Source organism: Diadema antillarum, unplaced genomic scaffold, assembly GCF_040938485.1.
Source record: "Diadema antillarum isolate AM-2024a unplaced genomic scaffold, OU_Dant_1.0 scf00000063, whole genome shotgun sequence".
In the NCBI taxonomy this organism is placed as follows: domain Eukaryota; kingdom Metazoa; phylum Echinodermata; class Echinoidea; order Diadematoida; family Diadematidae; genus Diadema; species Diadema antillarum.
The window spans coordinates 3,499,304-3,525,108 of record NW_027270952.1 but is presented as its reverse complement, the minus strand read 5'-3'; the positions used below and the strand labels follow the sequence as shown (position 1 = coordinate 3,525,108).

The 25,805-nt window shown below is 36.5% G+C and overlaps 1 protein-coding gene across 1 annotated transcript; it reads right to left on the bottom strand.

Moving 5' to 3' along the window:
- Positions 1 to 5,677: 5,677 nt before the first annotated feature.
- Positions 5,678 to 25,667, bottom strand: LOC139716269 (protein SpAN-like). Its single transcript, XM_071627836.1, has 6 exons — positions 25,444 to 25,667; positions 18,500 to 18,674; positions 11,103 to 11,253; positions 8,201 to 8,400; positions 7,076 to 7,297; positions 5,678 to 5,926 (listed from the first exon to the last, which is right to left on the bottom strand). Exons 1-6 carry the CDS (start codon positions 25,665 to 25,667, stop codon positions 5,678 to 5,680), a joined length of 1,221 nt encoding a protein of 406 aa, XP_071483937.1.
- Positions 25,668 to 25,805: the final 138 nt, after the last annotated feature.

Here is a 25,805-nt window from a genome sequence, read left to right as displayed (position 1 = left end):
TCATGTGAATATAAGCCGTGCTTCTCGACCTTTTTTTAAAAAACTTGAGACCCATTTTGGCTACTATATTTTTTAAGGCCCAGTAAGACCTGCGAGAGCTTCGCGTCCCTCTGGTGGAGAAGCAGGGAATACAAGGATACCCGCGCAGATGGGCTGCAACCCCCCCCCCCCCCTGCACACATACGTTTGGTTTATCAAAAAGAATCTTACAAGTTACAAGCTCACAGTACCCCATGATTTTCCGGGCTTGAATTCCACCCCACCATCAAGAGAGGTAAAACGCCCCTCCCCCATCCCCGCACGTAAAAAAAAAAAACGTTTCGCGGCCCCTACTACATGTACATGTATATGGAATAAACGTGGAAACACTTTTCAAATCGGAGCACAATGATATTCTTCATAATAAAGAAGTGCAGGTTCTTAAAGATACTGAAATTTGATAACTGTACCTTTTTGTTGTTTAAATTTCATTCGTTTGAGTGTTTCACACTCTGTATAAATTCGAATTTTTTTCCCTACAGCGCAGCGCACACTACCGTATGCTAAAATAGAAAAGATTGGAGTCCAAGAGTTAATCGCGATTTATCTGTGCCCTTGTACCGTTTAGTTGAGACGTAGAGTTTCGAGAACGCAAGAAATTCCTGTTGGGGGAAATGTTTGTGAAAGCTATCAGGCATGCAGATTTACTGGTGCAAACCCTCTGAAATTGCAAAGTACCCAATCGGTGCCAATCAGAGATTTTTCATATCAAAATCCAGTAAACATTTAGAAACTTTAAGGTTTAATGAAATCACAATACATCTTGTGTCAAGTAAGGTACTTGGTTCTCAGATACCTCGGAAGATGCAACCATTGTAGACTAGATTTAGAAGTATTTTATTCATTTTGCATGTAGTTATCATAAGATGCAACAAGTTTATGAATGTTAACATGGGTATGTTATGACCCATCATGTGGATTTCCATACTTTAAGAGGCTTGGCCGGGCAAAGCTATATCAGTCGAGACTGTTTGAACAAAACAGATATTTGATTGAAAACCTTGTATATAGTGTATGATATGAAACAGACTTATGTATATATACAGGATTCGATTTTGTGTTTGTCCTATATTTCTCTTTGTCTTTGTAGTTCCAATCTTACATTGTCTTAAGCTATACAGCCGGGTTCCAGCGATTGTGTACTTCGTGGATAAGTATGCTTACATAACATAAAATCATGCACATTTCTGGACATTTCATGTACTCTTGTATCATAATACTTGTTTCATGTAGCTCTAAGGATAAAAAGTGTAGGATATCTCATGCATCTCAGCATACTTCACGTGCTGGTATCATATTCCTCCGCTGGTAGGGAAGTGAGAGTTGTAGAATGTGTCTTATTGTAATCCCAACTTGTAATTATAGTGTAAACTATATAGAGCAAACTTTCATAAATGCTCGGTTAAGGCATACAGCCACCTGCGGCATAAGAAGGAGCGAGAGGGCTTTCTTCTTTCGACGGTGAAACTGATATTAATTATGAAGCGTAGACGCTAATCACATTAGCTCATGCGCAAAACTTGATACTAAGAAGAGGGCCTCTACAAATATGCAGAAGATAAATTGACAATGGATGTTTGTTTAAAGGGTTTCTACCTGAAAATTAATGTATCTGTATGTAGATTTATAATTATGACAAATTTAAGTGACAAACATTGCATAGATAGACGATAGATGATTGTACGTAGTTTTTTCTTCGTTTAGAGGAACTTTACCCTTTGTCATGTAGTCAGTAGCTAGATAAGATACATTTATAGGAAGCCCTTACTACTCCATTGCAGTATGTTTGATTTAAGCTGTATCCGTGTTTAATGATGCATCCAAGTGCTATTAAGGCTCCTTAACGTTTTGATTAAAGTCAAATTTGCTTCAACTGAAAGCTTCATTTGAATTCGGTGGTACTTGCATATTTTTTTTACTCGCCACTTTCAATGCATGTTATTCCTTTACAAAATCATCAAACGTAATGTATTTGCTATAATTAATATGAACATCATACCACTTAATGGAGGCCTTGCATGTTCGCTTGCTTGTGTTGCCGTTTCGCTGAGTAGACGTTAAGTGACATCCTCTGTTTCGATTCGTCGCAGAAACTACTTTATATTTTTATAAGGTTTTGCCCCGCACTGAAACTATTTAGATTGATATGATCAGCGTTGAAGTGGTATTCAAGATAACAAATGCCAATTAATAGCAGCGTACACCACTGAGGTCACTATTAAAGGAATCTTGCTTTGTTACATACACAGATAAACATATATCATGTTTATGCATATACATATATATATATATATATATATATATATATATATATATAATTATAATTATATAGTATATGTAATTATTATGTACGAATATATACATATTTATGTTTACATAAGTATGTTTCATGTTATCAGGGATGTCAGAGGAGGATTAATGTGTGATCGCAGATAAATTGACAAGACAAGCTGTTGGTTGCAGTTTTAGAAGATGATTAATCATTGTCATCATATTGCAATCTATTTCTTTGCGGTCGACACTAATATCACAAATGATATCCCATCAGGAGTGCTGCTCCTCATACCCGACGATGAAAGCAGAAAACGGCAGAAAGGGGAAGTGTTTGCATGAAATTATGATATTCAGAAATGCACATAAATTTGGTTGGTGTCATTTGGCAAAACGATCGCTACCATTTTCACGCCATTTCATTTGCCAACGCTTTGTTGGACAACAGGAGAGCACAATATGTGCCCAACCCTATTACGTTTATTTTTATAATGTGATTTTGATAACGTGTACAGCAAAAAATTTGATTGAAGACCACGGCTTTAATCAAATACTCACTTTTTTTAACAGTTCTTGATATTAATCCTAGTTTTCCAAACGCATTGCCAGATTCTTTCGGTAATTGTATGGTCCTTATCTTATTCTTATTTTGGCAGTCTCAAAAGTAAATGAGGTTTTTTTTTTTCTTACAAAGGATTGCAATATAAAGTAAATAAAAAAATAAAAAAATAATAACTTCATAATGATGCAGACTCTTGAAACTAAAGCAGAAATTCACTACATACTATAACCATGCAATTTTATGTGTTCCGCATCATTTTTGGATGAAGTGTGGTGTGAATTCGTTGAAGTGGCAAGAGACACCTCAAGATCTCAGTACAATTTGTCAACTACTGTAATTCAAGTTTTTGAGAACAGTAAACCATCTTATCAATTATATACAAATCAGTTTGTAAATTCAAAAGCAAGATTTTGTTTAAAGCTGTGATTTGGGATTTTCGTGGCTTAACTTGATTATAAATTTTCGGTGTCTATTATTCTCTTGCATCAAAGGGTTTGTTAGTTTGTCAATCTGTTAGATTATAATATTTGATGTCATATTTAATTCATTTGTGATAGTTGATGGAGTAAATGATACAATATCGCGATTAGTCTGTTTACTCCATGTGATTTTTTTAGTGACCTGATACTCGTCGACGAGTTCTTAGAGAAGACTGAGTGACAGTATGGCTTAAGTGCTGGTTTATGTAGACTATATTACGTTAGAGCTAGATTCTATGTTGAGTTGATGTTAGACAATATGATTTTAACACGTATTTCATGACAATGAGAGACATTTTATTGTGGCTTTTTTTATTTAGCAAGCAAATTTTTCCGTCTCTGATTACTCGTTTGTCTTGTAGAAAATAAAGTATATGCAGTGAACTGTAATATTGATTTCATCTTTTCGAAACTTTAATTACTTACTGCGTCATTATCAGGTCATTGAAAACTAACGGTATTTATGAAGGTGATGAAAACCTTGATCTTCATTATAATTATTTTCTCCAAAAGTTCTATAAGTAATATCATGATGTTCAAACAGCAGGAAATACAATCACTACTTTTAGTTGTCCTTTGATGACGAACAGTCGTGATTAGATTATGTTTTCGTAGCATAGATATCTACTGCACTGGTGAATGAAACCATTATCAATATTCATCCATTGCAAATGTCCGTTAATATTTATTCCATACTAGGAATATTCGTCACCATAACAATCAATCATCAGCTACAAAGCAAGGATCCTCTGTATAATCAAATGGCGTGATCGCAGAAGTACCATATACTATACAAATCACTCCAACAACAATACGTTTATGTGTCCATTAATGATTCAAATTAAACTCTGCATGGCCATAATAAATCTTTACATCCAAGTTTCGATTGCCATATCGGAGCGGAATATGGGGTTTATCTATATAACTAAATTATTTATGTTCATATACCTGTATATATTATATACCTCGTATACATTGCTTGATAATCAGCAATTACAATGTGCGCCTCGCAGCCGTCTTACACATATCTAGACTTAGGTCATGTTCCTAGCTGTCTGGCATATTGAAAGAGCATCTTCAATTATTGTTTGAATGAATGGCCGCAATCAGTCAAAGAGTCCAGCAATATGAGGAAATTTCACTCTTTTTTTTTTTCATTGAAGGTATACCGAAGTAAGTTTATGATAATTTCCCATGAACAACAATTGTGTTAGAGTTTTACATGAAAGCAGCATGCCTTAATTTACTGCGATTGATACTATAAATGCCCACTTTTAAGTTAGGCGAAATAGATACGGTAAAACTCTAAAATTGGCGTCAGTGTACTGCTCGGAGGATTTGATTGTGACTAACAAATCGTTAATATTATCTACCATTTTATGTGATGACCCGGACCTTGAACGAAGGGTTTTTGCATTGTTCGTGTCGCGGTTTGGAAATAAATATAATCATTTGTATGGGATTACATCTTTATATGCGTGTCTGTGTGTGTGTGTGTGTGTGTGTGCGTGCGTGTGTACACATGTATTCGTCCATATGCATACATGACTGTGTGTAGGTGTGTGTATGTGTGTATCCATATGGAACTTTATAAAGGGAAGGGGAGAAAGAGCAAAAAAGTAGACGTCTGCCTAAACATGTTCAGATTCTCGATGTTTGGAAAGATGCACGTGACTAGCGAGTGTTGATTGCGTGGTTGCGGCAGGCAGAGGGCGGTGTTTGTTTCATTTAAGAAGCCTAAGCCACGATGACAACCACCCCCTTTCAAATGCCAGGACTGAAGTGGGATAAGTTGATATATTTGAAAGAGGAGAGACAATGAATTTTTCGTGTATGTAATAATATAATTTGGTGATTAAACGCACGTGTCTGACAGGAATTACGTACAGGAGAGACGCCTGTAATGTCAGATTAAAGAAATTTCATACATGCATTGCGTCTTCAAAAATTTGTTTCATCTGCCAGCTTCACGTTCATTTATAATTGGCCAGAAATACACAGAGATAATTCAAGTGGGAGTGTTCTGAGGCTTGTATGATACTATAGAAATGTTTCAGTATCTGAATGGATTCAAGTTAGCCAGGTGCCCTTCTGTAGTGCCATGAAAATATAATTATCTTATTGGTATAGCCATATGGGGTGGGGGGGGGGTAGAGAAGTAAAGAAAGTAGAACAATGGGTGAAACGAGTGCTGATAAGTGGTAACAAGCATTTTGGCAGTTCACCAAAAAGGCATGTTGACGCTAAGTTCACACGCATTCATGTTGAAAGGTTAACTTTCTGATCGACCATTCCTGATTATCTGTCCATCTAAAAACCACCGGAGCTAGAGATTGATCCTCTCGCAGACCTTTCCCCAGTGTGAAGCTGGGCAGACACACGAACTGCAGTCTGAAGGATTCTGGTACCCGCCATTCTGGCAGGCGATCTTGCTGCCGGCGCATCGATCTCTGCATTTGTACATAAGATTGACGAGTTTCAAGTCGTAGAAACTTGGTTCCGTTCTCCATTCGATCACGCGTTGTGGGTTAGCGTTGACGGTGATGGTTGGTAAAGAGTAATGTTTTGAAAATGCCTGAAAAATTAATGAAACCGAACAAATAAAAGCTTGACAAATGACACCACACGACAAGCATTTATGAACTCTTTTAATTCCCTGAATTAAGACAAATTTGACAAAGGAAGGTTGATGTTGAAAGTGGATAACGTTGTACACCTTGTAATTGTAAAAGAATGTTTCACGGATGCCTATAGCCTACTTGCATGGTGATAAATCATAATGACGCTAAAGATTCTAACTCCTGTGAAACCGACGGAAAGCTGATAGTGAGACTGGGTAAAGAAGGTTGTGCATGAATACAATAAAGACTCTATTATATCAAACAATTCAATGGCTGCATGGGTTTCATCGATACTTAACAATCTAGCGAACTTGACATTGACAACTGAGGCAGGGGTTCCACTCACCATTATGAAAATAATCATAGCAATTAACACGTATACATTCAGATCTCCCTGATACGAGTTCGCTCATGAGTAAATGAATTTAGCACTGGTAGATATGAATAGATTCGGAGAGAGCCAGTCTTCACTGATCACATCGAAGTTTCAGAATCATGGCCACGTTAATGATGTGTGATATCACAGGGGTGTGCGTGTGTGTGTGTGTGTGTGTGTGTGTGTGTTTGTCCGTCCGTTTGTCTGTCTGTCTATCTGTCTGTTTGCTTGTATGTGTGTCTGTGTCTTTTTCAGTGTAGGCCCTAATTCTTTTATCTGTGCCCAAATTACTCTGTTACAGCAGTACGGTACCAGTTTATGATATTGCCTTTGTATTATTTGAATGGTAATGAATAAAAATACCATTGAAAAAAGTGTATGTGTGTGTTTTGAATGTAAGGATGAGTGAGGATACAGCAATGAAACTTGCACACATGTAATCCATCCTGTGATTGAAAACTGTGCATTTTCAGTTGACTGCTCCAGCATGAATATATGATTTTCATATCAAACGAATAGCAAAACTTGAGAAAGAAACCATAGCCCCTGACATTGAGGTGAAATTAGCAACACTCACACAAAGTCAAACAACTTTGCCCGCCATTCTCGCAGAAATAACGGCAATTTGCAGTTGACTTCAGTTTGAACTCTCCTTTTGCTATCCGTTTCCTATTTCGAAACAAATTCGAAAATAATCGATTCATCACACCATATACATATTACTTACATTAGATGGATAATGCATGATAGAATCCAAGTCGTAAGGTACTGCTCCCGCCAACGTCTGATCGTAGAGATATGGCGCCCTGACCACGCCGAATGATTGCACGAGATTCACGTGATCGGCGATGTTTTCCCAGTGGATAGTAATGTACTTGTCGCGCTCCGGTGTCTGATGCTGGTGGCGTAGGCCTATGGCGTGACCGAGTTCGTGAACCAGAGTGTAAGTCTGTGTGGAAAATAGAGAGTTCAGATAATAGAGAGTATTTTCTCACTACCCTCATCTGTCTAATTAACGGTCAATCTCTCTCTCTCTCTCTTTCATCCACGTAAATATTAGTATAAGCACCGAATATTCAGTGATTTAGTATAGAAGCCATAGAAAAAATCATGTTCATACATTCTCGGATTGAAATAAAAACGACTCAACGCAATAATTCTGTCTCTACTCAGTTTCGTGGATTAAGAGCCCAGTCGACGTATGAGCGGCAAGCTGCTAGTGTTGTGCTAGTCTTTTGTAAATTAATATGACAGTAAAACGTTAACATTGCTCTTACTTTTCCAATGTTTCTGAGAGTCTGGCTTTTGTTTCATGATTGCATTTCTGAATGAATATGTCTAAAGGAATAAATCTTTCTAAATGAGGGATTGAAATTCGACCCTATGTTAGGGTTTGCTTTATTGAAGAGCATGAAATAAAACATGTAGAACTTGTAGAATGGTAGGTTTTTTTAAGATCACGATTGGACTTAAAGTTAGCAAGTTTGATATTTCAAGATTCACATGCTTGCACATTTTGACATTAGTACCAACATATTCAAATTAGATGAGGTAACAATGTCGTGATCCCACGTGTCTCCCATCTGCCCATGGACCTACAAAGTAATCACAAAATGTCCCTTTTTGACATGAAATAAGGAAACGGTATCCTTTGCATTAAGCTTTTGTTGTTTTGGAATAAACGAACAATGATGAATTTGGGGGTAATGTTTGTAGTTGCCAAATAATCAACAAAGACATGATTTTATAATTATGATTTTTTTTCCTTCTTGGAACGAGACTATAACGGTTAATTTTGTCACCCGTCCAACAACGTCAACAACTACAAAAAGCAAAAGAAAATTACATTTACCCATTCTGGGCAGGCCGATATGAGATGACGACCTTTGACCCTCCTCCCTAAAAATGACGTGCAGACTTGGCGCTTCTCGAGAAACAGACGGTCTGAGTGGCCAAGCCGGGTAGCCAGACCCGCATTAAACGGAACGAAGCGTATGCACGTACCCTCCTCCCAAACGGCCATACCGCGAAAAATTTCTTGTAACTCTTTCTCTGTAAAAGGGAACATGAATTAATGGATACTGAATGTGTTTAAACAGTGGCGGATCCAGGAGGGAGCGCACCGGGCGCGCCCTGTCCCCTTTATTTTTTGTCAAAACAAAAGAAATACAAAGAAAAAATGGGAGGGGGGCGTGCGCCCCCCCCCCCTTTAAAGGGATCGTATAGTTTTGGTTGGGACCTAATTTCAGGTTTCTAACATTTTGGGATGAGATAATGAGAAACCACTTATGAAATATGAAAAAGCATGTAATCATACAAGGAATTCAATGTTTATTTGATGAAAATTGGTTTTGAAATGGCTGAGATATCAAAAAAAGAGCGATTCTAATAAAGTGTGGGACCCACACTTCATTACGATCGCTTTGTTTTACTTTGTTTTTTTGATGTTCAATTATTCCAAACCCGATTTTCATCAAATAAACTTTGAATTCCTCTTAAAATTGTATGTTCTGTACTATATCATAAGTGTTTCTTGGTATCTCGCAAAAAGTTAAAAGCCCAATTATCATCTTCACCGATACTGTACCATCCCTTTAATTTTGTAAAGGCGCCCCCTCTACAGAAATCCTGGATCCGCCCCTGTCAAACGTCTCTCTATTGTGACGTGTTTCGCATCGATCCCTGCACATGCCCGTATTTTCACTTGGAACCAAGATAGTCAATGTTTGTACCGCTTACTTGGGCCTCTTTCTTTAGTCACTGAAAAAACGAAAACGCGGGAAACATAAAAATTGATTACTTATGAACAAAGACAGTGTCATGTTTAATGTTACCTTTAAATTCAGAGAGGAATAAATGTCCGTAACAGCTACGTATTTCAACTGTCGAGTAGATTGTAATAGAACAATATGACACATGAGGTTCCAGATATTCACTATAAATGTGTAGCGCGGAACGATATCACTCTTACTGTGCAGGCTGTGTGGCTGTTACATGAACAAGGAGACATTTAAACTAATATTTGGCACGAATTTGACCAGAAGTCAGAGACAAGGGTATTGTCGTCGGTTTTGCTCATTTTGCCAAGATTTGGGAAGGCAACTAGTGATTGGCGTTGTTCCATTCATTGTTTGTGCACAGTAGAGCTTTCGTGTTGCCACAGCATCTCTATATCAGGGAGAAGTTTACAAAATAATAATCATGACTCTTGTTTAATACCTATGCAGACGTTCATATACCTACACCTACCTGTTGAAGACTCTTTCATTCTCTCTCTCTCTCTCTCTCTCTCCCTCTCTCTCTCTTCTCTCTCTGTATATAATATGTACACTCAGCAAAAAAAAAAAGAAAGTAAACACTTTTCATTCGAGTTCATATTTTTCATAGAAGATTTTGATGACACTCCATGTATATACCATATTAAAGATAATTTAATTGCCTATCAATCTAGTAGGACAATATAAAGGGATACTTTACGCATAAGTAAACACATTCATTTTTGTCCTCAAAGGCACAAATTACAAAGTAAAAATTGCAAAAATTGAGTTTTTTTTCTTCATTTGCAAATGCCCTTCAAGGTGACAATGACCAGTTTAACACAATGAGAGACTTTAATTAAATAGCAAAAATAAGTTTCCATTCTCTTTACCCCTTTATAACCTTAAACAAAATTAAAGTGGGAAATTAAAAGGGAAAAATAATAATTTTCTGTCACCTCAAACTCCATATGACATAGGAAGTAAGGACACAAAGATTAAATGAACAGATATCTTTCTTTCATTCATTCAATTTAGCAATTTGATAATTCATGAGACAAATTCAAGAACCAAATACTATTCAAAATTTTCTTACTTTGAGAAATCAATTCAAATTCCTACCTTTTTTTGTTTTGTTAATATTGCTTCTTCTCTCATTTCTTTTGAATTTAGATTTGACCAAAGATTCTTCGTTTTCCTCCATTATTTTTAGCCTTTATTAAACTCTTGGGGTTCAAAAATATCATAAAGATCAAAGTGTCTTTTTTTTTCAACTTAAGGTATGTTTTTTATTGTGTTAAATTTGTCTTTTGTTCTTATTGTCACATGAGAGAGCACTTACGCATGAATGACAACTTGTTCATTTTTGAAATTTTTACTTTTGTTCCATAGCAGAAAAAAGGGGGTTCACTCATGCGTAAAGTTTTCCTTTTTATTACCCTATCAGGTTGATAGCCAATTGAATTACCTTTCACATAGTACATAATACATCAACTTTTAGCCGAGTGGTCTATGAGAAATATAAACTTGAAAAAGTGTTTACTTTTCTTGCTGGGTGTGGATATATGTATGTGTGTGTGTGTGTGTGTGTGTGTGTGAGCGATAAGGTTTAGCGCGGATTTGTTCAACCGTGAAGAATACGGTCGAAGAATATAAAGTAGCCACTATTATTACTATTATTATTGTTATAATAATAATAATAATTATAATAATAATAATAATTATTATTATTATTATTATTATCATTATTATTATTATCATTATTATTATTATTATTATTATTATTATCATTATCATTATCATTTTGGAACAACACAAGGGAGCACGTGCATTTTGACCGAGTAATAAAAGTACAGGGAAGGTCCACTGAACTTGTTACACAAGTTATGGAAATAAAAACACAATTGAAAAATCAATATTGACATTCCTTCCAAGAATCGTTCAAATCAAAGAAAGAGAGAAGGGAAGGGAGGGAGAGAATTATGTAGATAACCTTACCATCGTACGTGTTTGTCGTTTCGAAAGGAATGATACCCTGAGGCCAGAAATAACGTGGATTGATTGCTTTCCTCTTTCTCCTTCCAGACTTTATGCGGAAAGAGCTGTGGTAAAGGCCAGCGCCTTCATAAGGTAGACTGAAGTCCATGTCCTGTAATACAAAATACAGCACCCGATAGTAAGCAATTACTGTTCGATCAGATTTTTCATAGTCAATAAGACTAAGAATTGTCTACTGTAATACTGCATGCTCATTAGTGTATTCAGTGGTTATACACAGAACATAGTGCGCTGTTCTTACTTTGCAATACGCATTACTGATAATTCTGATTACGACGTGCAAAAGAATAGTGACTAAAGGACGGTGAAATTAGTTGTCCCATGAAAACATGTACAAAAAGTATAAAAGTCCATAACTTTTCATTTGCTATGAGATTTTCAATGAAATTTCTACCTTACTGTTTGGTTGAGTTAATTCAATTTATTAAAGTCAATTTAGTGCATTGCACCTGAAAGCAGTCGGTGAATATGGTAGTCTTTGAAGGTATGCCCACGTATAGATTCCTCAAATAGCAAACTAGGAACGCAAGGATTGGAGTGACCAATGAATGGTGCTGTGAAACAACTCTAATGCGAAAAAAAAAACCTGACTCCTCAATAAGGACATGGTTTCAAACAGGAGACCTCATGAGAACTTCCACTTACATCTCTCTCCCTCTCATCCCCACCCCCCCCCCCCCCCCCACACACACACACATCGTGTATGTACAATAAAGCCTAAATGCACGTGCAAACATACATGCACATCAGGGGTTTCCCCGTATTTGACCCAGGGACTGTTTTACATGGAAGTGATCAATTAGGATTTTTTTTGTGATGTTCCCAATTTTAGTAAGTTCAATCATGTCTCCATTGGTATCTTCGGATTTAAGGCATACAGCGACGATTCGTGTTTCAAGGTGCTTGCTATCATGACGAGCATAATGTGAACTTTGGACAAAGATGGCAGTTACAAAGTTATGTGCGATTAATCTAAAAGGCTGATATTGCCCATTGTGGAATCACGGGATGCAAAAAGATAAATGTGCACACGCACAGTTTGTTTATTTGTTTGTTTGTTTTTTGTTTTTTGGTGTTTCCATAATCTTTGATTTCTATAATTTCACATGACAAAAACATTCATCTTGAATGTATAAGCACGATATACAATCAACAATGTTTAATCAAGTAAAAGGAGAAATTGAAAAAATCAATTGGTGCGTGACCCGAAATACAGCCTACATTCAACACATAAACTTACACGTAGCTACCCAAATACGAAAAACAAAATACCCCCACCTGTCCTCTTACCTGCCCCCCCCCCCCCCCATGCAGTACTAGGATCCCCGCTCGCATCTCAATCTCTGCACTTCAATAGAATATTTTTAATCAATCAAATTCCGCAATACATTCATATCCTATCATAACATAATATTGTCCCAAATCACAGGCATTAGCCATAAGAGAAAGTAGCAGAAAGAAAAAGAGAGAGAAAGAAAAAAAAAGTAGGCGTTAACAGTAAGCCCCAGAGAAAAGAAAGTACAGAAGTTTGAACCCTATAAAACTAATCTATCTACTTATATACAGACCCTATCCGCACTCTAAAAATCAAAATGAAATAACATCACTTACTAATTTGTTCACGCAATTCAGTTAATCAACACATTCCCACTTCATTAAATGCAAAGCTAATTTTCCCCCCCTAATTGCCAATTTCTTTTCCTCTTCAATACTTTCCCTTATTCTCTTCTGAATTATATTGAAAGATGGTAAAATGCCTGTACTTTTTGACTTACAATCTCAGTAAGATAAGGAAAGAATTAACAAACTTAATCCTCACTGAGCTATCTAACAGTCCAACAAAAATGTATGCCAATTGCCTATAACGTATTTCAACAAGATCATAAAATTGTGATGTCATTTCTCTCCATCCATATATCTTTTACTATCCAACATTGCAGAAATAAAATTTCATAGGTTTATATTTCTTGATTACAAAAAGAACACAAACAATTTGCTGCAAAACAAAATGTTAAAAGTTGCTCTTTAGTATAAATCATTCCATGTAAAAACTTAAATTGAAATTCTCTGTGTATATTGAGAAGGGTTGTGGATCCTGGTCTAACAAAATATTTCTTTCATTTTTTTTTTAGTGTACTCAAAATCATTATGAACATTTTTAAATCATTTTTTAAATATTTTTATTATTTTTTAAATCATACAATTTCTGCAAATCATAAATAAAGAAATCATACATTTTTCATGAATTTTTCTCTTGTCTATTTTGCCCTAAACTCTTCAATTCTAAATCAAACGTCTCAATATCTTATATGCTGAAATTTAACAATTATCCTCTATTCTTGAAATCATTTGGTACATGTCAATTGATTGTCAATCATTCCTATAGATTTAAAAAATATTGAACCGGCTTAACAGGACCTTTCTTCAATGTATATGTATTCTGTCTATCCCTTTTTCATATAGATTTTGATTTTTTTTTTAAATCTTTCCTTTCAAACATATCTTCCCTTTCACACACACACACACACACACACACACACACACGCACGCACACACACAAACACACACAGACACACACACGTCCACACAAACACACACACGCTCGCACACATGCACAAACACAATTAGGTTGTTTTTTGAAGAAAACAAAATATCATACATACAGACACATCAAACATATTAATAGACGATCATTGGTGAGAGAATTTGTCAGCAAAACCCCCATAAGAAGAAATATAGATCCGCGAATTTCCGATACATATTGGCTACTACACTCCAACAGAACTCTGTAGTCTGAAAGTTGTAATCAATTAATTTGACAGCCTTTTCTTCTGTATCTCGTCCCTCTCACACTAGCAAAACTACATTTGGTTAATGATTACTTCCTGTGTATTTCAGATTGCAGTGCCCCCAACACCTTACACCCCCCCCCCCCCACACACACACACAACCCCCTCTTCCCTTGTCCAGTCTGTAAACCGGAAATGAAAATATTCCGGTGATGTAACTCAACTCCATTTTCCTGGAGTTCTCAGATATGTGCAGCGAAGTGCGTTCCCAAACGAATTAACTTCAAGTGACTCTGATGTGACTGGATTAGGTTCATCACATTCGACACCCTTTGAGATTCGAATTCACTTCGATCCGAGAGAAACTTCAATAGTGACTTTAGTCCCTTTAAATGTAGAACAACCAAAACAAGTTTATCTATCTGAATTAATTCTAATTTCACACGAGAAACGAGACGAGACGAGAAAAATGATGAAAAACTTTAAAGAGTTGCTCAACTTTCCTTTAAAAAATTAGATGAATAAGCTTGAATTATGTCCAACTGAGAGTATAGGGGCACAGAGAGGGGTCCAGGGAAAATGTAGTAGGTGCTCAAATGGTGTGATTCTGACGAAGCAGTTACACTCATCCGGAGCAAGGGAATGATTCTAATTACGAGTCGACTAAAATTAGTATGACTGCAGTATATAGGATAGACATTGGTAAACACGAAATACCAGCATCGCAGTGAAAATTTAAACGTCTGATTGTAAAGATAGTCACACAGAGCATAATTCGCTTTTTGTTTTAAGAAAGCATTCGATATCTACGCAATCTGGACGGCTTGCTGATTAAAGACCCTTTATTGTGCCTTTCGAGGGAATATCTATATGCATCATAAAATCAGTATTCATTAATATGCAGAGTTATGAGAATATACTTTATAACGCTATTCGTGGAAGTGCTGTGGAAATTGTATACAATGTATAACTTTTTATTCGCTTTTTGTTCAACAAAGATTGTAAACTTACAGCAACGATGCATAGTAATGGGGTTGAAGTAAAATGAAATAAAGTGAATGGTGATTTAAGAGAAATTGTAGCTGATATCAGTTGCAGACCCATGAAGTAGAATGCTTCTGTCAATCTTTCGACAGAGCAGCATTAAAATACACCGTTTAAAAATCTTTATGTCTTATTATTTGGTTGCCACCTTCAGGTTTCCACAAGGTTGCCATGTCGATAGAGTGTTGTTATTCTGAACTTCATTATGTAGTCTTCAAATCATTATTCTACCGCAATAGTTAAGTTTTATGCATAGTGCTTATCTATTCATCAATTCATTCGTTTATCTATTCCATTATTTATTTATTCATTCATTCATTTTATCTATTCATCTATCTATCTATCTATCTATCTATCTCTCGATCTAATCTGTTTTATCGTTAGTAGAAGGATAGGCAAAGCTGAGTCTAGCGTCATTTTGGCGGAGATATCAATTAAGTGATAACGACTAAAAGGGGAAACATTTATTTATACGGTGCCATGTTAGCCACGTTTTTGACACTTATGGCGCCTATATTCATGCACTATACGTCTCCTCATTTCTACTGTATGCTAATGACAAATACGTATTTTATTCTTTTATCTGATCTGACGTTTAAAAAAAGACAGAATCGTTCAGTGACTTTTAGTCATGTACGAATAGTTTGACCCGTAGATTGAAAAAAAAAAAGTAAATCACCCATTTCGTTCATCTCCCCCCCCCCCCCCTGTTGTTGCCCTAGGTTGTATATCCTGGTGAATAAAGAATAAAAGAAACACTAATGAGGCCATTCAATACTGCGTCAATGCCCATGTTAGGTACATATTTTTCACACCTCAGTGTGTCCTAGTAGTTCCTGGAAGTCACTTTTGCACGTTATGTCCTCTTGTTTATCACTTTTTATTTGCTGTTGTTTCACAGAAATTGTTGTCAGTAACAATGACGCTTTATTCCTACTGTGAATAGGTTATAGATACTTTGGTTTCGATGTATCCATGAGGTGTTTTTACATAACAAATTAGTTGAAATAACTTTCATACAGCTATAAGAAAGGTTGTAAACTTTACGTTTCCTGCTGCATTTTCTTGCACTACCATGCGTTGAAACAAATCATGAAACACTTTAGAACTTTAGAGTGATGCCATCAATATTAAAGACTTACCATAAACGGGGAAAATACAGTGTACCATTGTGATCCCCCCCCCCCCCCCGTCTCACGGAGAATACTGACGCAAAGATATGTTGCGTCGAGATAATAGAAGGTTGCGATGAACTGAAATCGGGCCTTTCTAGATGTGTCAGTGATGCAAAAGGGTAAAACAATATCATCTCAGGTTGGAATAAGAAAACATAACGTCCTTCTGTTTCCCCTGAGGTCGCATTCATATGCATGTGAATCGGGCAAAGGGATGCAACCATATTATGATTGTGGGGCTGATTGCAAAGTCGTAAGGTCCGTTTGTAAATGATTGCGTTGTGTGCCAAACAGATATTTGTGTTAAAGGGGATGGCTAGTAACCGATCAGTGGGAATCAGTGGGAATGCTGAGGGATGATTGTTCCAATCCTTGTGGGTTTCATTTAAGAGTACATTACATATCTACTGTTGTGTGAAAATCATTTGCTTCAGAACGGTCTCATATGCAAGTAATGTGCAGTTTAATGTTTCCAGGTTAGCGTGCCTGGTCAGTGACAGGGCATTAATCTGCACATTACTTGAATATGAGACCGTTCTGAAGCAAATAATTTTCACACAACAGTAGTTATATAATAATAATAATAATTGATATGATTTATATAGCGCCAAATCCACTCTGCAGAGTGCTCTAGGCGCGGAAGGAAGAGAAAGTGAAGGAGATAAAGGACATACAAATATCAAGTACATGTAATGAGTAGTCAAATTGAGGCTTTAAACAAGTGAGTTTTTAGACTGCTTTTAATGTATATAATGTACTCTTAAATGAATCCCACAAGGATTGGAACAATCATCCCTCAGCATTCCCACTGATTCCCACTGATCAGTTACTAGCCATCCCCTTTAAGACTGGGAATGATTATGAAGCTATAGTGCGATAAAATCTTCAAAGAATTTAAAACAAAACCACGTTGAAAACGTACCATGTAACATCAAGACAATAATTCAATGTTCTTCGCGTTAAGACAACCAGATGTGTCATCAAACATTAACGAATGTTATTCTATGACATTCCTAAGGAATTATTTGTTTCTTGCTGCTGTATATATATATATATATATATATATATATATATATATACTTGGCGGATTAGGTCGATATGCAACGTATACTTCTCTGGTGTCATGCAGCAACTGAGATGGATTTTAAAGAAGTATTAAACTCGCTTACAAAAATGATCACGACTTCCCTGTGCAAGAGGAATAATTCCAGAAAACCATCGCCATAGAATACTTACTTGTTTTCTCTCGTCCTCCCTACATTCCTGATGAAATAAATAAGTCGCAAGATTTAATATTGGATGAGCCATCATAATCTATACTACGCTGGACATGTAGAATACGGATACATGGATACATGTCACTATCATGTCTTACACAATGCCACACCCTATCAACGCATTACGGTTGAATGACACACTGTTATCTTCGAGCACATCATATGACATTATGATCATGTGATATCCACCTCCCCTCCTCATTTTCCATTCTTCCCTACCCCCCCCCCCTTCTAAAATATCTCTGTCAAGTTTCAATGATAACGCAAGCATTCTTCATGTCAGACATCATTTTTAGAGGCTTCTAAAACTTCAGCAGGGTTTAGTTTAGGCTATGTTGAACACACAAGGGATGATAAAATATAATTTCATATCTTTGGAAGAGAAATAGAAATAGTGAAAACTGTTGCATGAGTATAGGCCCTACCGTACATGAAATGAACATCTCATCACCATCTTACATTCATGGGCCGCGTGTTTTGAGGGAGGAGCCTCTCCTGCCCGGGAAGAGGGGGAAGGGAGAGGGAAAATCGTGGTTTGTTGGGTCCATTGTCAATGCATCTTCAGGTCTGGGGGCTGCAGCCACCCCTCCCCCACCCCGTTCTGCGGCCCCTGCAGATATTCGTATAGTGAATCAGGGCTATTAATTTCTATTGAATAACTTTTTTTTGGTTGAGAAAGATAATGAGAGTGAGAATTTATGACGTGTATATCTCCACCTGGTATGATGCTCATATAATTATGTTCCAAGGCAAAGGTATACCTACACACGGCTAAAGGACGGTAAGTGCAAGAACGCAATCGACATTGAGAAATGTATGCTTTCTGGTGGGTTTTGACAGATTAAACAGAGAGAATATTCTGAATTTGTTGGGGAAGATTATTTCAGAAAGGTATTTTCCCCATTTGGTTTTGCTCTTTGATGCGCAAACTATAAATGGTTGAAGTTCAAAGATATCGTGTCGTCGCTACAGGTCCTAAAATCAAAATTGAAGTACAACTTTTAGTCCACTTCAGAGAATTTACTCATCCAAATGAGGGAGTTTGGTCTCACCTGTTCCTTTCCAAAGACCTCGAAGTGGTTGATGCGGAAGTTCATGTGCAGACTGTCGTTGGAAGACGGGAGGCCATCCAAGATGGGAGGGGAATTCCCAGATTGTCCACTGGTCGGTTGAGCATGGCGATAACTGTCTATCATATCACACCTTAGGGGTCCCGAGAGTACTTCTCTGCAAAGCAATCCGAGGAATAACAGCGCAAAGTGCAATGTTACACAATTTACTTGTAATGGCATGTTCTGCTTCTGGTCGTCCAAACGTTCGTTCACACTGATGGTTGTGCTATATGCTTGTTAGCACCATGCTAGTAAGTTGTTTATTGGCATCACTCGAGCGTCGTCATCATTTAATGATCATCGCAGCATTATGAATAAATCAGCGACTAAAAAGTCATGAAGTAATTGGATTCATCTCCCGAATAGCTGTCGTCGGCTGACCATCATAAGCTTCCCTTTCCCCGCATATCGGGATATTTACAGCAAATGGCAGGCATCCACGGCTGTTCGTTTTACGTAATAGCGGCTGCCTCAGGCACATGCGGTTTGAAAACGCAATTTCGTAATTAGCTCGGAACTGTCATGATAAAGTGTTGTTTGGCTTCGCTACCCCCATTGTGCGTTTTCCTGGTCGCTGGAGGGGGCCCAGGAGTTTCCTGCCCTTCAATGAAATTACAAGATGAGCCCCTCACAACAGTGCAACTACGTTTTATGTTGGTTGTTGGGTTTTCTCCCTGTAATGTGAAGGTTATTTATAAACGATTTATAAATACCCTTTACACACCATATACGATTATGTCTATCTATGATCACACAGATACACTGTGAATGACGTAAAATCGGGAGGAAAATTTCATAATCATGAAAAGGTGTCCTTTAATGGAGTTTAAACATTTGTTCAAACTTTTGGTTATCATGGCGCTTGCCTTTAACTCTTTACCTGACATCCTCCAGGGTACTCGTAGTTTTGACATTCTACTGGACAAGAATCAGAGGGGGAAAACCCCAGCAGGCCGTGTGTTGTGTAAGAAAACAGCGAGAAAAGCACAGTGAGTTCATACATGAGTTTAAATGCCATTGCACATCATGTTTACTTTGTAAACGAACATAAATGTAGAAGTTTCATCTCAATCGGACATAAACTAAGAAAGCTATATAGAAGTTCAATGGTTCACATGCCTCACCAAAGAGTTAAAGTGGTTGCAATTGCATGATAATTATGCAAATCCACGGAGGTGGTGATGTCATTAACTATCGGCTCTCCCTTTAGTCGGTACGCAAAAATATGGTATAGTTACAAATTATGGATCAGGTGAATAAATTGTATTTGTGATTTATTGTATTACACGTGGGGGGGGGGGTGTACCCTACAAGCATTGCCTTCAAGCATTCATCCTCATTGCCAGCATTCCCGTATACTTTAAATATATTACAAACTTATGAATTTCATTTATTTTACATTGTAATGCTAATTTATGCGTTTATGTGTAACTTCTGTAAATATATATGCTTCTGTTGGAAAAGGAAAAGGAAAATGAATGAATGAATGAATGAATGAATGAATGAATGAATGAATGAATGAATGCATGAATAAAACAAATGCAAGTCCTTATCGCGAAAGGTCCTGAAATGGCACGGCAGAAATTGCAAACATTTGAATGAACTAAATACTGTAACGCCAAACATTGTAATAAAAAATCCGTAGGTGTTGAGAACATCATGCATATTACTATCATTTTCATGCAGGTATAAACATCACGAAATAAAAACATGGATTTACGAAATCCACACATTTACCTGTTAACAAATGTGAGAGGTAGGATTTGTGTTAAAAAAAAAGAAAAAAGAAAAAAAGACACTAATCTTTGTGGCCGTGCGTCAGTGTTTGTTTGAGTGTATGGTCAAAATAGCGAGCAGGTGTACGATACTTTGAGCTAATGTCAAAGTGTATGTGTGTGCATTGATTCGAGGCTCGAGCTTGATTCCCCCCCCCCCTAATTTCACACACCATGACACATACTATCCAAATTATATGCTTTCACACACGCACATTATTTTCACAAGGAGAGAGAGAGATGAACAGAGAGGGAGAGAGAGAGAAGGCATGGCAAGACCAAAGCGATATTGACAAAAAGATAATGCGTCAGTGCCCACGACATAAACCCCTGAACTGGTAAGAGGAATGCACAGCTTTTAATGAATCAAATTGAGGTGGAGATTAGTATATATATTTTTCGTACATTCAGTTATTTTTCATACATTACACATGAGCATTCTTGACAGACTTTTCAAATACAACTCTTGTCTTGAGGCTTTGGTAATTTCATGAAACATTCAACTTTTTTATCTTTACGCTTATATCAATCTACCGTATATATCATTTGTAAACATATCACCTCTCGTAGTTACTATTGATAGTATGATTTATTCACATCTTTTCATATCTAGTTCGATCTAAAAAAAAACAAACACACATGAATGGCTCAATGTCACGCATACTTGAATGGCCACAGTGTCCCTCCTCCTTCCGTGGCCCTGGCAAAGTATGGTTGATATACACATGTCAACCTGAATAAAATGTGCAATGTTTAATTTGATTATTTATTTGATTTGATTTATTTATTCTCTGTATGCCATTTTTTTCAATACATCAACTTTCTGCAATTTCATTAACAAAGTACAAAATACCAGTAGTATACTTTATACAAATTTCATCATTTTCATCAATTATACAATACATCTGTAGTATAATTACATGAGTAACATGTTAATAATTTGCATACAGAACGATTGCCAATAATAAGCACAACGCTTGACTGTTTGGCAACCGATAACAAATAACATTACAATGAAGAAAAACAAGAGGGTCCAACATGATGCTCGTGGAATAAGGGTTAGGGAGAGAGAGAGAGAGAGAGAGAGAGGAGAGAGAGAGAAGAATGGAAGGGGAGGAGATGATAAAAACCTCCGGATACTAGTCTCGCCAGATCAACTCGACGTACCTCTATACCTAGACACATACATACATGCACATACTGTATTTATACTAATAAATTACAGTGATGTATTCACATGATAAGTGTTGCTTTTGTCATGTAAAAGTTATATTGAATGAGAAAGAGAAAAAAAAGAGAAGAAGAAGACAAAAAGCAATAATCTGTATACACAGCATAAATTTCTACGTGCCCTTTCAGGGCATGACGTTATAGTGAACCATGATTCGCCCGACATAACATGAATAATGAACAACAGAGAAGGAATGAATCCCAGTGGATCAGAGGAGCACAGTGTACTGCAGGTGCATCCGCACGTGCAGAGACTCAGAGAGAAAGAAACATAATAGATACAACAATGAACAAAGAATGAGTCATCAAGTGTTTCTACAGAAAGTATCACCGGTACTGTGAAATCAAATTTTTCTTTACTACTTTTTTTAATGAATGAATAGACTTAATGTAATTCAAGTGGAAGTCTATTCCAAATATCTGGGCCAGTATGTCTTACGGATTTGTGTGCTAGGAGTGTTTTGGGGTTACTCAAGTGTACATCCATTGCTTGCCTTGTAGGATAAGAATGGATTTCTGAGTTCAGCTGGAACATATCGATAAATGAAGAGGGTAATAAGTCAGTATTAAAGCGGAACATCAAAAGTGCATATTTTGTAAAGTGTGGATGTCGTTCACCTTTAAGATCTTAAAGCAGAAGAAAAGGGGATCTGTGTGATCATTATAACCAGCATTCGCACATATACGAATAACTTTCTTTTGCAATTTTGATATAGTATTGTTAGCAGACACCGAGTTTGCCCATATCATATTACAATAAGAAATGTATGGTAGGATGAGTGCATTATAAAGCATAATCAAAATATCAAAAGATAAGCAACGTCTGAGTTTACATAATATTCCAACATTACGAGCAATAGAAGATGAAATATATTTCACATGATCATTCCAAGTAAGAGTTTCATTGATTATAATTCCAAGAAATTTAGTGGATGTTCTCCTCTCAAGAGGAATGCCATCTATTTTTAGAATACATTCAGTGTCACTACAAGTCAGTTTCCTTGGATGTTTGAAGTGCATATAATTTGTTTTCTGTAGACTCAAAGATAAGATATTACTTTTGAACCACTGAGACAATTTTGGTAATTCATTATTTAAAGATCTAATAAGACATTGAAAATCTGAATTTGAGAGAAATACATTGGCATCATCAGCAAAAATAACGTACTGTAATAAACTTGATGCATTATGTAAATCATTAACATATAACAAAAACAATAATGGCCCAAGAATGGACCCTTGTGGTACACCGCATTTGATCAACAATGTATCCGAATTACAGAAATCAAAACATGTAAATTGCTTTCGATCATTTAAATAACTTGCGATCAGTTTCAGAGCAGTTCCTCTTATACCATAAAAATGAAGCTTTGATTGCAAAATAGAATGGTCAAGAGCATCAAATGCCTTGCCTAAGTCCATGAAGACACCAATAACATGCTTTCGGTCAGCTAAGGCATCTGATACTCGATCATACAATTGTGCAAGCGCCAGGTCAGTTGAATGTGATTTCCTGAACCCATACTGATCAGGATTCAAAATATTGTATTTGGTTAAAAAAACTGTCTAATCTATTATATATAATTCTTTCAAGTATTTTAGAAAAGGTATAGGTAATAAAGAAATGGGTCGGTAATTACTAATATTCGAAGAATCATCTTTTTTATACACAGGAATAACTTTGGCTATCTTGAAAGGAGTAGGAAATACTCCAGTTAATAAAGAAAGATTGAAGATACGAGGGGGGGGGGGATAATAATCGATCCGATGATCTGTTTCAGCAAAACACTGCTGATTTCATCACAACCAGTAGAATGTGTTGATTTCAAAGATGATGTTATATGCCGATAATTTCTATATAATCAGTAGGCTTTAAAAAAAGTGAATGATTACACGCATTATGAAGATATTGATGAATATTGGTTCCATGGCTATCAACTTTCTTGGCCTGATTGGGACCAATTTTTACAAAAAACTCATTAAAAGCATTAACTATATTTTGTGGAGATTTAACACAATGATCATTAAGATTGAATATTTTAGGAATAATTTTCTGCTTATTATTCCCTAATATTTCTTTCACAATTTTCCATGTGGTAGACATTTTTCCTTGTGCATTCGCAAATTGATTTTTATAATACAATCTACGCGACGTTCGTATTATTGTTGTCAGTTTATTTCTATACCGTTTATATTCATATACATTTTCATCAGAGTGATCATTTAATTGCAACTTATATAATTCATTTCTCTTTGATATCGATTGCAAAATACCTCTTGTAATCCATGCATTTCTTATTTTTTAATTTCCTGTTTGTTTATTTCGCAATGGGATATTCTTATCAAAATGATAATAAAATTTATTCCAAAATAATTCATATGCTTTATCCACATCATCACAAGCAAGTACGGTCATCCCAGTTTTCTGAAGATAAAGCATCATTCAGGCGTTTAATATTTTGCGTTGTAACCCTACGTAATTTTCCCTTATTTGTTTTCTTGGAATATCTTGTACATCAAATAAGATACAAAAAATGGGGAGATGATCCGAGATCTCACTATAAAGAATACCGGATTGACTTTGCGCTACATTTGTATTTATAAATATATTATCAATTAAAGATAATGATTGCGCACTAATCCTTGTCGGTTTATCGATAGCACAATGAAAAAAAATTAGACTGAAGTATTGTGCAAAGTCTTTGTGAGTTGCTATTTTCAGATAATAAATCAATATTAAAATCACACATTACACATGCTTTCTTATTACTGGTATTGATTTTAGATAATATGATTTCAAAATCATCAAGAAATGAGTCAACACTTGCATCTGGCGGTCGGTAAATAACTACAACAATTATATTCTTTCCATTTGGTTTTTCAATTTCTACAGATAAAATCTCAGCATTAGACTTTACATGGGATAAATTATGCCGTACAGTAAATGAGTAATTATTTGCAGCGTACAGTGCTAAGCCGTCTCCACGACGGTTTGCTCTATCAGAGCGAATCAAAGTGTAACCATCAACATCAAATATCGGTGGAGATTTGTCATTCAACCAAGTTTCACTTACACCAATAAATGAGAAATCAAAGTTGAGAGATGACAACAAGTTGGTTACATTATCATAATTTTTGGGCAAGCTGCGAGCGTTGATATGTAGAAAACTTAAAACGGAGTTAGATTGGGCATGTTGGCACTGTGAAGCAGTGTACATACGGGTGTTTTCTTCGGGCAAAAAATATTTACAGTTTATTACATATGATATATCAGTTTCTTCTTCAAAATTCATTCAAAGTTATTGGTACAATATCCAAACATGATGCAGCGTGAGATACACAAGGCTGAGCGATTGGCATGATTGGCGAGACAAATGGCATGGAAGCAGAGGAAAGAGAGGGGACGAGCATCATGGGGAAACTTACGAACTACGATTACTACGAATACAAAAACAGTGAACATAAACAGAGAGTACAATAAGCCGATCCCCTCCGATCAGCATTACATTAGTTCATATTTACAGGGAGAGACAGATAGAGAGAGATGGGGAGGGAAAGAAAGAATAATAGTGAGATGGGGAGAAGGAAGAACATGTGAGAGAAGAATGGCACAATTCAGAGTATGTCAATCTGTCACTTACGAATAGTGTGCACTTGCAACTCTTCATTATCATTGTTAAGAGAACGTGTTATGTAACGGACAGCTCCCTCCATGGATGCACAAACAAAAGAATAAGAACGTGGTCAATGTAGACATTGTAGACTGCACTGACGAATGAAGCAAAATGGCGTCCTTAAAGGTGCAATAAACAAATCAGAATACATGCGGAAGACCACCAGAATTACGCCATTTTCCTGCAAAGAAACGGAGTTTTGTACCCTTGGGCGTAGAGATGCTGGACTTGTTTCGACCACCTTCTTTTCTCATCTAGGTCAGCCCTGGTGAGGTCGTCCGTGATGTAGAAGTTCTCTTTGTCAAGCTTTTTTCGCGCATTTTTCATGATGTCCACCTTCTCTCTGTAGGACAACACTTTCACCAAAATGTGCCTTGGCTTCTCTCCTCTCTTTCCGTCTCGATGAGCTCGCTCTACCTTGATATCCATCTTAAAATGCTGCTTGATGAATTTCTAGACAATGTCGACGCAGTCTTCGCGCTCATCTCTTGCAGCCTCCTCTATCCCGACGATTCTAAAGTTGTAATCGAGCATAGTACTGATTTCCCTCTGCTTCTGCAAGCATTA

Excerpts from the sequence above, each read along its gene's own strand:
- LOC139716269 (XM_071627836.1), bottom strand. The coding sequence starts at position 25,667 with ATGGATATCAAGGTAGAGCGAGCTCATCGAGACGGAAAGAGAGGAGAG. Across the intron at positions 11,254-18,499 it reads AGGTCTTTGGAAAGGAACAG|GACATGGACTTCAGTCTACC; the intron begins GTGAGACCAAAC and ends TTTGTATTACAG. Across the intron at positions 5,927-7,075 it reads TCATGCATTATCCATCTAAT|GCATTTTCAAAACATTACTC; the intron begins GTAAGTAATATG and ends TTAATTTTTCAG.